This window comes from Mercenaria mercenaria, chromosome 7 (assembly GCF_021730395.1).
Source record: "Mercenaria mercenaria strain notata chromosome 7, MADL_Memer_1, whole genome shotgun sequence".
In the NCBI taxonomy this organism is placed as follows: Eukaryota; Metazoa; Mollusca; class Bivalvia; order Venerida; family Veneridae; genus Mercenaria; species Mercenaria mercenaria.
Window position 1 is genome coordinate 85,596,246 of NC_069367.1, and position 14,739 is coordinate 85,610,984.

Below are 14,739 nucleotides of genomic sequence, written 5' to 3' on the forward strand. Positions count from 1 at the left end.
GCTGTACACTTTACACAAGTTTCACGATATTATACTGACTATAATTATCGGATCGGATGGTACACTAGTCACACATGCTTAAATATCTACAAGTCTCATACAATCACAACATAAGGAGATAAGAATAAATATTTAAGTAACGATCGTCCTCGTCTGTAAATTGTCATTTTATTGTTCCGAGCAATTTAATGAAGGGTCAAGGTTATCTGGAAGGACAGCTGACTCGAAATAGATAATTTACGCGTTCCTGTATATGTTATATGTATGCATTTTGCATTTATGTATTAGGTATAGTATATAAATATTGACAGAAAAAAGTCCCACCCTCATTAAGTTTTACAGTCCAGATACTTTTAGTCTTCATATTCGAATTCGATTTTTTTTTTGTATTAAACCCAACCAGATATACATTATAATACTGGTATACATGTACTCCCATGTGTAGATATCATGAAGTGTACATTTGAGTAGTTGTTACAACATATAGATATTACAGTGTCTCAAAACGAAATTTCCTATGCTGCGCTCGAACGAAAATGCGATATTACGAAAAACACGACCGGTCCCTTGGCTTTTTGTAGGACCGCGATTGTACTGTGCATATGTAGCTGAATCATAGGGTGTATTGTATTGTAAAGTTCATATATCTCCCAAGATCTTTTCTGAGGTCAATCAGCTGATTCACCTGTGTTGAGCAATTAGATCGTTTCTTGACTTTTCTTTTCCATTTTCTGGCTTGTTTCGTCGGGCCCTTAAGGGTGTTTTCTTTGTTGCTCTGTCTTCTGCAAAGGCATTGAGTATATGCGTTTTAGGTTCTTAAGGTTTGCATTTTTGTATTATATCTACAAGAGCATTTTTGCGTTTTACATCACATGCCTTCTGTTGCCTTTACGTATGTTAGGTTTTCACCCGGCGGGGATTACTTTTATTTACACTGTCTTGTGACTTTGGAACATGGTTGGGGTAATAGTGAGGTTAGGTGCAGCATAAACCAGTTTAAACTCCCAAGTAGCGTTTTGCTACTGACCGTTCCAAGGCGGTGCCCCACTTTGTTCGTGTATTTGGTTGTTTTGTCATTGTGTGTTTATTGTGTGTGTGTGCGTGTGTGTGTGTGTGTGTGTGTGTGTTGTTCGTATGTGCCTTTGGGGGAGGCTGCGTATTTGGAACGTGGCTTTCGCTGTTGGATATTCTTTCTTGCTTTTTTATGACTCACATTCACTAATTTTTAGCTCAACCTAAAATCTGTGTATAAGGCACACAAAAACCTAGACTTTAGACACCCGTATTAACAGTGCCCTTATTTTTTAGATCTATTTGGTATGAATAGGGCCCTATTCGCACAAATCCACAATAAAAGGCTTAACTTCGTACATCTCAGATTGAAAAATGAGAAGAAAAAAAATCGTTATATCGAAATCGTTCAAATTTTGCATGATAATAATACTGCTGTTATGTACTTGTGTTCCGAAAATAATGCTCATTTATCTTTATACGTTAATTTTAAGTTATACAGGTACAAAAACGTTCATCTTCAGACGAAATGGTTATGTTCTATAGTCCATATGTATTGACATTGCTAATATTTTAGGGCGTGGCCGTTGATTTAGACAATATTTGTATCCTGAATATATCTATATTACTAAATACTCTTCGTAGTTTACCGATGATAAAGTGGCGTCGTAGTTAGATCTCAATTTTGATTTGAACGTAAATAACCGCGGGTTCGAAGTCAACTCAGACTTTAATGCTATCTATAACAAATGGGACTCAACATGATTACTTTGTACTCACATTTGACCGTGCATTGACATTAGCAGAAGGTTTAAAGATATGTTCAGACGAGGGTTTCAACACTTCTATTTAATGGTCAATCGTTGCAGAAAACGCACCAGCTGAGATGTATTGTCGATATCCCTGTATGAATTTGATAAATATATATTTAGATCACCTGGCTGATCTGAATCAAAAATTCTTACGGAACTACATGAACACTTCTGGATGCCATATAGATAACTTAATTATTATGATTATGTTAATTCTGCATTTTCATGATTTTTATACATTTACTGGATGATACTGACATGATCATACTATTCATGTACTTAATAAAGCAAAACAAACAGACATTTATATTTAACTATAACTAGCATTCTCGGCAATGTTGCAGTTTTACAATCCAGCCATATTAAGTACTTAAGTAACGACAAGTTACTTCCTAGAGAGATCATAATTTAATAATTAAAAAAAAACACACCCTTTTTTAGGTGTAAACTTATGCTCAAATATATACCACCAACTCTTCTGATATTCGGTGTGCCAACCATACAGGTCAGCTAGAAATATCAAGATATTCTTTTTTTTAATTTTACGGTTCTGACAAGGCATTGATTGAATTGTATTGACATTTTATTCCACACATCACCCTTGACATGACACTCTTGTAGCCACTGAAAAGTTTCTTATTGCATGATGGTCACAAATGAAATTTTGTAATGGTTTTAAATTGTGTTTGAAGGGCTAATGCAACAATACCAACGGAAACATTTATAAAAGTACTTCCAATACACTCTGCACATTCTCAAGTCACAGTGGATCAACCAAATATTGCATGTGCAGATTACAATAAATCAAAATTATGGTACAGACTGAAGCCTACTGGTTATTTTTACAATGGGACTTGGATTCTGCGGCATTGCAAAGGTAAGTTAATTAAATTTTGGTGAGTCTGGATATAAAAATAGGCCTAGAAATTGCCTTCGATTGCATTCTTTCTTAATGTTCAACAACCAGTTCAGTGTTAATTTTATAAACATCATGAACGTTTTATGGGGGAGGGGGTATTGCCTTTTCAATAATAAGGTCACAATACAAAGTAAAAGTTTTATAAACGTCAGATATTTGACGTTTTTACCATTTTTCGATATAAACTTGCATTTTTTGTTTGTTTGTTGTTGTTCTTTTTTTTTTTTTTGGTGATTATAACCATTTATGGACAACTAAATAATATAACGCTGTGTACATTCATTTAATTCGAGAATGACAAAATTATAAACGACCAAAGTAATTTCTATAAAACGAGCTAAACATTTCCTATGCATTGTAATATGCAAAGTATGTCCTTAGGCTAACAATTTTAGAAAGGTTGATTTTTTTTCTCTTAAAGATCATAACCGGGTGAAACAATCTAATATTTGTATTTCATCAAAACTAGGATTAACTGCCGAACTATATCCTAACGCAACAACGCGAAATTGCAGATCCCGTTTTATTTAAATCCATTTGTGTGATAGTGTGAAATGTCAATTGCTGACAAGTATTATTTCAAACGGTCGATAAAATGCCTCCAATGGCAGCTCTATTCTAGTTATTTACGCATGTGCTGGATTGCGGCGTTAAGGTATACTGCAATAAATATATTTTGTAAGATAAACAGTTATCAAAGTTTAAAGGTAGATATTAATCAATATTACTGTTTTTTCTTTGCATCCAAAATTCATTACAAATAAAAAAGTATTTCTTTGCACATTTACCTTAGGCTATTATAAGAACTGGAGCTCGCCCTCAATTTTTTGGGGTCGTAGTATGACATCTACAAATTGTACCTGACTGCATTAGACTTCATAACAAAACTCATAACTTCAGAAATGCTGACTAACTAACTGTGAAGTTTATAGTATATCAAACTTCATTAGTAAGTATTTGAATGTAAGAATATCGCATTCTTTTTCATGTTCTGACATCTTCAGAATCACTAGGGATTAGTTGAGCAGCGTACAAATGTATCACGAAGAAATATGCTTATTTTATTAAATGAAACGCGTAAAAAGCTTGAATTTAGATATATATTGCTCATTAAAGTCATTAAATGTTCATGAAGGGCTTGGTACGCTTCCCTATACAAATTGGCCTAAAATATTGGGAAAAAATAAAATTCAATATTTTGATAAACAAGCATGCCTAGTTCATCTACAGTCATATATTGAACACCTTGGCGAAAAGAACGTTACTAACGTTACCAGTTGTGACGTCACTGATGACGCCATTTGTGCGGGAAATGCAATAAAACGCAAGAAAAACAGTGATATTTGGTATATAATTAAGAAATAAACGATATCCACAAAGGATAAACTTTTAAGTTTTTACATGGTCATGTAGATCAATGAATATCCTTTATCATGTAACAAATTTCGTAAAGTTTACTGTTTGCGGATGACGAGTATTTTGCGAAGATCTGACCTCATATTAGCGTTCTCTGAACGTTTTAACAAGCTTTATATTTTCTTCTGGCCTTAAAATCTAATTTATTTTAAAGAAATTTCCATTTGCTCTTTAAGAAAAATGCTATTAATAGTAATATTATTTCAAACTCTTGACAATGCATTTATCGAATAATACTAAACAATTGTTTTTTTATCAAACAACGATTCTTAAAAGGACTACAGGTGTCGGGAGGCATATTTATTTCCGAGGAGTAAAATCAAATTCAACAAGGAAAACATAATTTAAATACGTTTTTAGAGACAGTGCACTATACATTTTTGTGTCGCTTGATCTGAATACATGTATTTGTGATGTCCCATAGGTAGACTGTAAGAATCTGTAAGAATACTGGTCGAAGGTGCCGATGGAATATCTTGCTTGATGTTAACTTTTATGTGGTAACGGGTCTCGGCCGAGTTACTGCGACACAGTTACCCGGGAGCCAGATATTTTCATTTGCATCTTCAGTTAATGATAGATTCGTTTTCTTGTATACCGTTCGCTTCAATCAATATAAAAATTATATAAAACAAATGTTTTGCTTTATTATTATGCACTTTATTATTATGGTAGTGTATGAATTTACCCTTTCATTCATAAACTACAGCACATGAGTAATATTACATCCCGAGGTGTAAGACAAATTTCCCATAACTGACAAAACCACGGGAAAATCTTACCTGGCAGGCAAGCAAAAAACTTCAGCAACGTACCAAATTAATTTCATAAAACGAATATTTTCAAGGTATTGAAACACGTACTTCTTAAAATAATATACCGCTAAGAGCTAACTTGTAGTTTTTATAAAGAATCAACAACTTTAAATTATTTCATATCGATATTTTTAAACAATCTTTCCTTGATTCTGCTTATTCTTTCCATATAGATGTAAATAATGTAGAGAACTATTCAACTGAGTTCTTGCTACTTGATTTTTACAAAATGTTTATAGTAATATGAGAAACGCATGTAATCGGTATGCGTTTTGTTAATAATTTTTAATTTGTCAAAAAAAAAAAAAAAAAGAAAAAACAAAAAACACTTGAATTCAGTTCAGTGTTTCAATGTTACTGTTACTCTTTTTTATTTTGAAATACGCTTTCTGAAACACCTCTGCACACTTACGCAAACTCAGGTATAGTATAGTGTAACTTTAGGTAACGGTACTCTTTAATTTCTAAGAATGGTAAATATTTTTAAAGCTATGATTTTATATTAAAAGGTAACCGGAACTCGTTATTTTTTAGTCTGCATCAAACCATAAAAAGATTTTACTTACGATGCTGAAAATACAATGCCGGAGTACCAGCTTAAAGTTTTGTTTGTTGTAAAACATTTGTTATTTAAAGTTTGTAAATTCCTGGCTTAAACAAAAACACAATTTACTTCAAGTACGGAACTTCGCGCGGGGCGATGCGGCGGAGGATGACATGATTATTATATATCATCTTATCATCTTAATTCATTTGTGATAAATATTCTTTTTATACGTTTATTGAAACAAGAATATAACTTATTTTCTTTACTGTTATCTCATTATCAGCTTTAATATTGGAATGTTACATGAATATACATCTAAAGGAAAAAAAACAAATCTAAGATAAATCAGCTGCTTATCAAACGATATGTGATATTTTGGCGGGAAAATAGAGCATGTGTTTCAAGTGGCGGTAAAATTTCATTTTCAATGAAAACAAACCGTTTATGTCAACCGTTCAGACTAAAATTTATAGAAAGGTACCATCTTTATATGCAAAATGCTATAGAAATATGGAATTGCGAAAAGTTCGACAATATTTTTGTGTCTTCAATATACAAGATTTGTAGAGAAAGGTCAGGTATGAAAAAAAATATAGATTATTATTCATGAATCTAATGTGAACATACTTGATCTATTGATCCCTATGAGTTTCTTTTCTATGTGAAAACGCAACATTCTATTGTTTGGATTTTCCCATGATGTTATACTGAGCTACGAGAAAGATCATTTTTCATATTTTAGAACATCGCTCAATCATTATTAGGTTTTTTTCCAAACGTGATCATGGTTTGACATATAAGTTCGCATAATCCAGTACCCTCGCTGAAAATTCTGAGAAAACTTGATAAGAAAATCCACACTGTCACCCATGCTCCAGTCCCCGGACACAAATCGAACAAACTCGATCATCCGCAAAAAAATGTGATATGGCGACATTATTCGGTTAGTCTGGGATGAAATTATGACGGTTGTGATAACGCTGATAAAACTTGCTCTATTTGTTTTTCTTGTATTTTAAACTTTTATCAGCTGATTTTAAACCAAAACTAAACAACAACTAACCATCTATGAATCACATGTTTAGTAAAGATATCACGGAAAAACAGTTCCTCATCCGAGAATCAAACCTGTGACCTGTAATTTGAAGTGTTGTACTTTACCAAGAGAGCTAACGTCGACGATCTCAACACTTCTGCAGAAAAATTGATCGAAATGCAAGTAAACTTGGACATTTCACACATAAAAGTCTGCTTGTTAATTCGTAATACTATCAAAACGTATTGAAATTTCTTTTAACTAAAAAGACTTTAAAGCACTGAAGTTTTTTAGCAGTTTCCCTTGAAGGTAGTTATTTCAAATCAGTTATATTTTATAAGTAACCAAAACACTGCTTCCGCATCTGGCATTCTTCGGTGGTATTCTTTAAAAGAAAGCATTGAAAATCATCTCTATAAACTGAATGAAAAACAAGTTTCTTTATTGTTCTTAACGGTGATGTTTTTCTTACAGAAATTCAAGCTAACCTTTGTTCGAAAGAAATTTAATTAATTTGCTCCCTACGCGTGAATTAATCTGTTTTAAAATAACATATTGTATGGCTAAATTATGTTTCTGACACCTAAGACGCTAATATATGTTTTATATAGTAAAATTATACTGATACTGATACTTTCATAGAGATTTATGCCTGCCGTATCGACTCCGCAAACAGATTTTGCACGGCAGTAATATGCCATCAACATCATAAATAACTTTTTATATCTAATATATTCTTATCGGAATCAAAGAAGGGGTTGTTTTTCCACGTTACTCACGGTGTTTTTAATAAAGTAATAGATAAAATATTTAAGAACACTAACATGTTCGCCTGCATAATATAATTTTGTTAAAAGCGACCCGTTACTTCTTTTATCTATACAAAAGGTTGAATAACGTTTCACGTAACGTCAAAATGACGCATAAATGTATATTTTTGTTCAGATAGTATGATTAAATATCGGCGTATAAAAGGAGCAATTTTTAAGATTTCGTAATATTTTTTAAAGATTTATCATTTAAAAGGATGATACTTTTTGCCATTTTAATTTAGGCAATTTGCACGAAAGGCCATTTTTCAATGTAACCCGTACCGAGCCCTTTACGGGAATATCAGGGTTGCTTGATCACACCGACATTACTTCGTTTTGATATATGGCCAAACTTCGTTTACATTTGACAAGAAAAAGCCCATATTCAAAAGTGGTGGTTTAACAGCACCTGAATGTGACACACTTTTATAAGTGCTATGTAAAACAAACATTTTAAAAACGATTAGCACACATAATTCAACCTAGAATAAGCTAAATGACTTTTTAGTTACTGAAAATATCTTGGCAGAGAAAATAATAATACTAACAAAGAACATATGAAGACAGTTGTATGAATACAATACTTTTCGTGTTAACAATTTTACTATAGCAATTCATATCTAATTTCGTTTGCTTAATGTTTGGCAGAAATTTGTCGCAACTTAACATAAATGTCAGTACATGTATACAAATACATGTGATATAAAGTATATGGTTAAAATGTAGATGTTAACGCCCTGGGAACAGAGGCCTAATACAGTATACTTGAAACAAACAAACATTTTATTACGCAACGTTAAGATATACTGGTGGAGGCTGACCAAACCGCAGAACCTGGGATCAGAATTCAAAGGAGATCTGACGTTTCGAAGGCCTTCGACAAGTTGTGACACCGCGGACTTTTTCATAAGCTATCCTCTCTAGGTATTATGGGCTTACTTCTGCACTGGATAACCTCATACCTTTCCACGCGTAAGCAGCGAGTTGTGTACGCAAATGCATTTTCCTCTTGGTCGACAATCAACGCCGGTGTCCCGCAACGATCTATTCTAGGACCTTTGTTATACATTAATGACATTGTTTCAAACATCGGTTCTAAACTTCGTCTTTTTGCAGATGATACTAGTCTTTATATCATCGTAGATGATCCAGCTTTAGCCAGTACCACTCTGAACACTGATCTTGAAACTATACACTCTTGGTCCAAAGCATGGCTTGTGACATTCAACCCATCAGAAATAGAATCCATGATCTTTTCAATACAACTCTACAAACCCAATCATCCTAAATATATATGAGCAATATACCAATCACTGAAGTGACTGAACACAAACATTCCGGTCTCACCTTTTCCTCGGATCTAAAATGGTCCTCACATATATCTATTACTTTGAAAAAAGCTTTGAAACGAATTAGAATAATAATATCTCTTAAATTTCTATTAAATCGACAAAGTCTCGAACGAATGTACTTTTCATTAATTCGTCTAATCCTGGAATATTCTGATGTTGTTTGGGACAACTGTACAGAAGCTCTAAAGAATAAAATCGAGGCCGTCCAGAACGAGGCTGCTCGTATAGTCACCGGTGCCACTAAACTCTGTAACATTCAGAAACTCTTACTCGATCTCGATTGGGAACGGTCTGACAGAACGACGAAAAAGACATCGCCTTGTTTTGTTCTATAAAATGGTCAATGGTCTATCACCCGCCTATCTGTCTTCACTAATTCCTGAAAACCAACATAATATCCATACTAGATTTAACCAAAGAAACATCAGAAATATCTTTTGCCAGTCATTTATACAAATATACAAATCTTCCTTTCTTCGGAACACAATAAACGACTGGAACGTACTTCCTCAAAATATCAATCATCTCCTTCAGTCAATACCTTCAAATCAAATCTGAATAAAAAACCTACCGAAATCAAATCCTTTATTTAATGCTGAATCCAGACAAGGTCAAATTCTTTATGCTCGTTTACGTCTAGGTTGTAGCGCCCTTAATTATGACCTCAACCGCCGAGGAGTCTCAAACACCACTAGATGTGATTGTGGTTAGATAGAAACTGTCGACAATTATCTGCTTCATTGTAGAAAATACCCAAATCTTCGAACTGACATATTTTCCAATCTCCAATGCGCTTTAACTGTAAACAATCTTCTGTATGGTGATGAACATTTATCTTATCAACATAATATTTCCATATTCACTGACGTTCAACGATTTATCATCTCAACAAATAGATTCAATACATAAGCTGCGACAATCAACATCTCCGACCCCCAAACAACGACGAGAGACAATAGTATAATCATGCTCGTTAATTCTTCACTCATCATTAAAAAATAACACACACAAAAACTTTGTATTATACATATACTTTTCACATTCATATTCCGATTAACTCAACATGATACACATACTTACACAGCCTAGTTACTGTTCTTCATCTAACCTCTGTTCTTCTTTTGGAGCGGAATTCATATAAGTTTTAAGTAGCTTGTTTTCCAATCCATTCGATTAAAAATTTCTCTGTTTGTTTGTACTATTTTGATTGATGTATGTCTTTTTATCAAACTTTGTTAATTTAAATATAGTACTCATATTTGTATATAAAATTTGTGGAAATAAATACAGTTTAAACTAATGGAGATCAGGTATATAAAATAACAGGCATGCAGAATTAAGGATTACTTAAAAAGTTTATACATGTCAAAAACACATTAAACATCGTCAAGTATAAACAATCGATGATTCCTTCGATTAGAAGCAAAAACAACCCTAGCATTTATTTGCAAACGACCTTCTTCTTCCATGTGCAGAACTAAAAGGACCCAAAATATCGCAACAAATATTTCAATATACCAACAATAAATTAGCTAAAACGGGTCTGTACAACATGATTGGAGCCCCTTCGGTAACAGGTTTTGAATGGTTAGCATTACAAACGCATTACAGAAGATAGCTTGGTACAGAAAATAATAATACTAAAAAAAGAACAACTCAAGACAGTTGTATGAATACATTACTTTTACTATTAATAAGTTTACTATATCTAATTTTGTTTTGATTAATGTTTGGCAGAAATTGGTCACAGCTTCACATAAATGTCAATTTTCAAATACACTTGATATAAAATATTTTGTTAAAATGCAGATGTCGAGGCCCTGGAAAGAGAGGCCTAATACAGTACACTTGAAATAAATAAACCTCTTATAACACAACGTTAAGAATACTGGTGGAGGCTGACCTAACCGTCACATATCAGAAGGACATTGTGTGATTTCAATTACCATTCTCCTCAAATAACTCAATAAAGGTTCTACTAAACTTCTACAGACAGAAAAATATGACCCTGATAATAAAGAAAAACGACCCCACAATGTCCTCATTTCCATAAAATTGTAAAAAATTGACTTTGAAACGTTTTGCCTGAGTACTTTCCCTTTATATTGCATATACAATTTCATTTTCAAATGACATAACTTTTCCCCCTGTGCATCAAGAAGCAACTCATAGCATGTGTGTATATATCAATAATCAACATAATGGGTTAATATTTTTCTGATGCATGGGGGAAAAGTACTTTTATTTAAAAAAATGCACATACAGGGTGTACCATGATTATTAACATATATATATATTATTTTGTATGATGAGTTTCTATCACGGAAAATATTTTACACTTGAATGAACTATTAATAATATTCTCATTGTCCCTGGACACTTCAAAGAATTAAGATGTTGCCTCTCCACCCTTCTAATTATCATAATATTGGTCATATTAACCTCATTTCTTGACCAACCTATCAGATATTTGGTATATAGGTACAATTGAAGGACATCCCATCTTTGATAAGGCTAAAGTACAAGACTGGGGTCAAGGTCACTGATACTAAACACATTTCCGAACATTACTACATATGTCCTATTTTCAACCATGCAATATATACACGGATTGCCTCACTAAATTGGGATGCATTTTACTATGTGTGTGTGATGTAAGGACACTCTGTGGTCATTTTATAGACCATTGCAGATACAAGTCAATGCAAACATGTTGATTTCTTTTAGTTTTTTGCTTAGTTAGGTACTGTAATATATATCATATAAAATTCTGTTGATATTGAAGCTTACATGTCTTAAAATGCTGACCAGGAATCACTTATAGTATTTGGATATGGTCATTGTAAAATAAAACCCAAAAACATACTAAGTTTAAGTACATTGAATAAATGTTTCACGTATTATAAACAGAAGCTTATATATAGGTTAATGTATGATAAAAATATTCCATTATTTATACTTTTTATTTATTTATTTGTTTTGTTGGGTTTATTGTCGCACCGACACAATTTTAGGTCATATGGCGACTTTCCAGCTTTAATGGTGGAGGAAGGCCCCAAATGAGGTTTCGAACCCACATCGATGAGGGACAAATGGTTTGAAGTCAACGATTCTAACCACTCGGCCACGGAGGCCCCATTTATACTTTTTAGTATTGCAGTTGCACCAAATACAGCTCTCCATTTTTTACAATACAATAACTAAGGTATGTACAATATACTCAGACTGATACACAATTCAGTCTAAATATTGACCACTACATGGAGGAACATACCGTCTGTTTATACATGTACTGATATATACACAACAGAGTGGTAAAGGTTGATATGAAAACGCATGGGTGATTTCAATGATACAGGGTGGACTATAAGTTTGGGCGTGGACGGTAGCATGCATTTCCACTACCGTCCATGAACAGGCTCAATCAAACCGAGCCTGCAACATTTTCGTTTTTGTCGTGTTGAGCGACCTGTGGAATTTCCACTTTTTTTATTTTATTATGATTCGATGTTTTTTTCTGTGTAGTTTTTATTGAAAATTATCATAAACTCTTAAATAAGACATATTTTCCGCTAAACTATGCATTAAATGTGTATTAAAATTGTAACTACTTAATCCTAGATCATTACTAAATAAAAAAAAGATCTCAAAAATATTTTTTTTTTAAAAATCAACCCTTGCTAATTTAGTTTTGTTATTGTTCTTTTAATAATCGAAACTTAATGAATATGTACTGGAAACATACGAAACTTCAAGATTTCATTAAGAATTACTATATCTCATTCAGTGATTGGTCGTTGAATAAATAATTGTTTGGAGTTCAGATGCGAAGGAATTGTATCACGAGGGAGCAGCCTGAGTGATATAATAAAACGCATCTAAAGGACAAACAATGATTTATTTAAGAGCAAATCACTAAATGAGATATATTATTTCGATTCTAACACGTTACCAAGGATGTTTAAGTACATCCTTGACGACATTCATTAAATATTTGACCGTCTTCAATCGGTTTCTTTTCCAGCGCGCCGCTATGTCGTTTGACGCCATGACGCAAAATTTTTGACGTCAGAACAGTGATTTGTTATATAATAATTCACTGTTTTCTGCCTTCTTTTTTTAAAAGGAAAATGAATCGGATCGTGTTAGAATTCACATTTTTACTCTTGTGCGCATAGTCTTTGAAATATTCATGGTTGAAAATGAGGACCAAATACCATCAACTCATACGATGTCCTTTGGAACAACGTGGGAAATCTTGACAACCGCCAAAAGTATTCCCTCACAATATCTTCATTTGCATAGAATAATTTCGTCCATATATTAAACATCGGCAAGAATAAACAATCGAGGATTTCTTCGATTAGAATCAAACACAACCCTGGCATTTATTTGCAACGACCTTCTTCTTCCATGTGCAGAGCTGAAAGGACCCAAAAGGAAATTAAATCGCAACAAGTATATTAATATATTAATATACCAACAAGACTTTAGCTAAAATGGGTCTCTGCAACAGGACTGCAGCCCCTTCAATAACCGGTTTAAAACACAGTATACATTTGAAATGAATAAAACTCATAATAGTTCAACTGTACAAGACGTGTGCGTCTTAGATTGACATACATGTGTCCACATGTTTATGCATGTTATAAAAACAAATGTATATTGTTTTGTTTTAAAACCTTTTGTAACTGATTTTCTTATCTTGCACGCCTTGTATATTTTCTATTTAAGTAACTATAGAACCACTCTATCTTTTATCATTTTATTTAGTTGACACAGTATCTTTGTCAGTAACAATGAAAATTTACATTAAATGTGCCTTGGTGAAGCTTCCACTTTTCTCTATTTTGGTGTTTACTGTTTTAAAAATTCTGAATTATCTTTTTTGATGTTTTTTTATTGTATTTTCTTTTTTTTAACATTTCCCGGTTGTAAAACATGTGAATGGCTAATGTTTCAGTGTCAAGATATCTTTTTGGGTCCTCAACTAGATCCCGAAATGACGTCATCAATATGGCGGCCGATTTTGAAAAGAGCACTGCTAAAGAATCTCTAAAAATCAATGGAAATGCTTAAAATAGCCGAAATCTGGTTTGGATTATTACCTAGAATGAAATACATTTGATGAAAGGTCAGTACAAGTCCATGTCTGCACAAGCAATTGACTATTCTTAACAATTATTACATAAGGTGAAAATGGCATGCATTGTTTAGCCATTCTTAAAATATAATTAACAACTAGGCCGGTAGATGTTTTAATAGCGTTCCGTCAGAGCGTAACATTTTCTTGTTACTGTAAATAAAGTAACACGTTTCAAGATTTCAAATTTTATTTTCATCAAAGGTGAAAGACCATGTGGCACATAGACATCCTATATACATGGCAACAGTAAACATGTTATTCATAACACAATAAACAAATGATCCATGTTATAAACCAATGCCAACATTTCCAACAGTTATTGTATATATATATATATATATATATATATATATATATAATTATATATTATATATATATATATATATTATATATATTATATATATATATATATATATATATATATGTTTCTATCTAACAAGTTAAAGGGATTCAGCAACGATTCTTTTTCCGTGTTAACGTATGTAACTATATTAGATTGTGATATATATGAAAAATAGAAAACGAAATATCAAGATCATTTTCCATTTAATACACTACATTATTGATATAATATGGATGGATACATAACTAAGGCCATATTTATATGCCACGGATGACCGTTCCTGTAAGCAAGAACGCGAAAGAGCCTTACAAGATTTTGTTTGTGGAACCTTTGCCAGATTTGAAAAAAAAAGTGTAATAATACATTTGTAAATGATATGATTCAAATAATGATATTAATACAGTGTAGTTATAATAGCGACGACTATAAATTGACAAGCACTTGCAACATTCCTACATTTCAAAAAATAAAAATGACTACTTACATTTGTTTTTCCTTGTCAATTTTGTTATTACTCAATAAATGTACCA

General features: G+C 32.6%; 1 protein-coding gene across 2 annotated transcripts in view; it reads left to right on the top strand.

Annotated features, from left to right (window-relative positions):
- The window catches only part of LOC123543339 (NXPE family member 1-like), a 146,815-nt gene that overhangs the window by 93,211 nt on the left and 38,865 nt on the right, over nucleotides 1–14,739 (top strand). The window contains exon 5 of one of the 2 annotated variants that reach the window (XM_045329416.2): nucleotides 2,516–2,700. The exons of the other annotated variant lie outside the window; for it this stretch is intronic. Coding sequence (XP_045185351.1) covers nucleotides 2,516–2,700 — 185 coding nt within the window. The remainder of the gene's footprint in view (nucleotides 1–2,515; nucleotides 2,701–14,739) is intronic. 2 annotated transcript variants of the gene reach the window in all.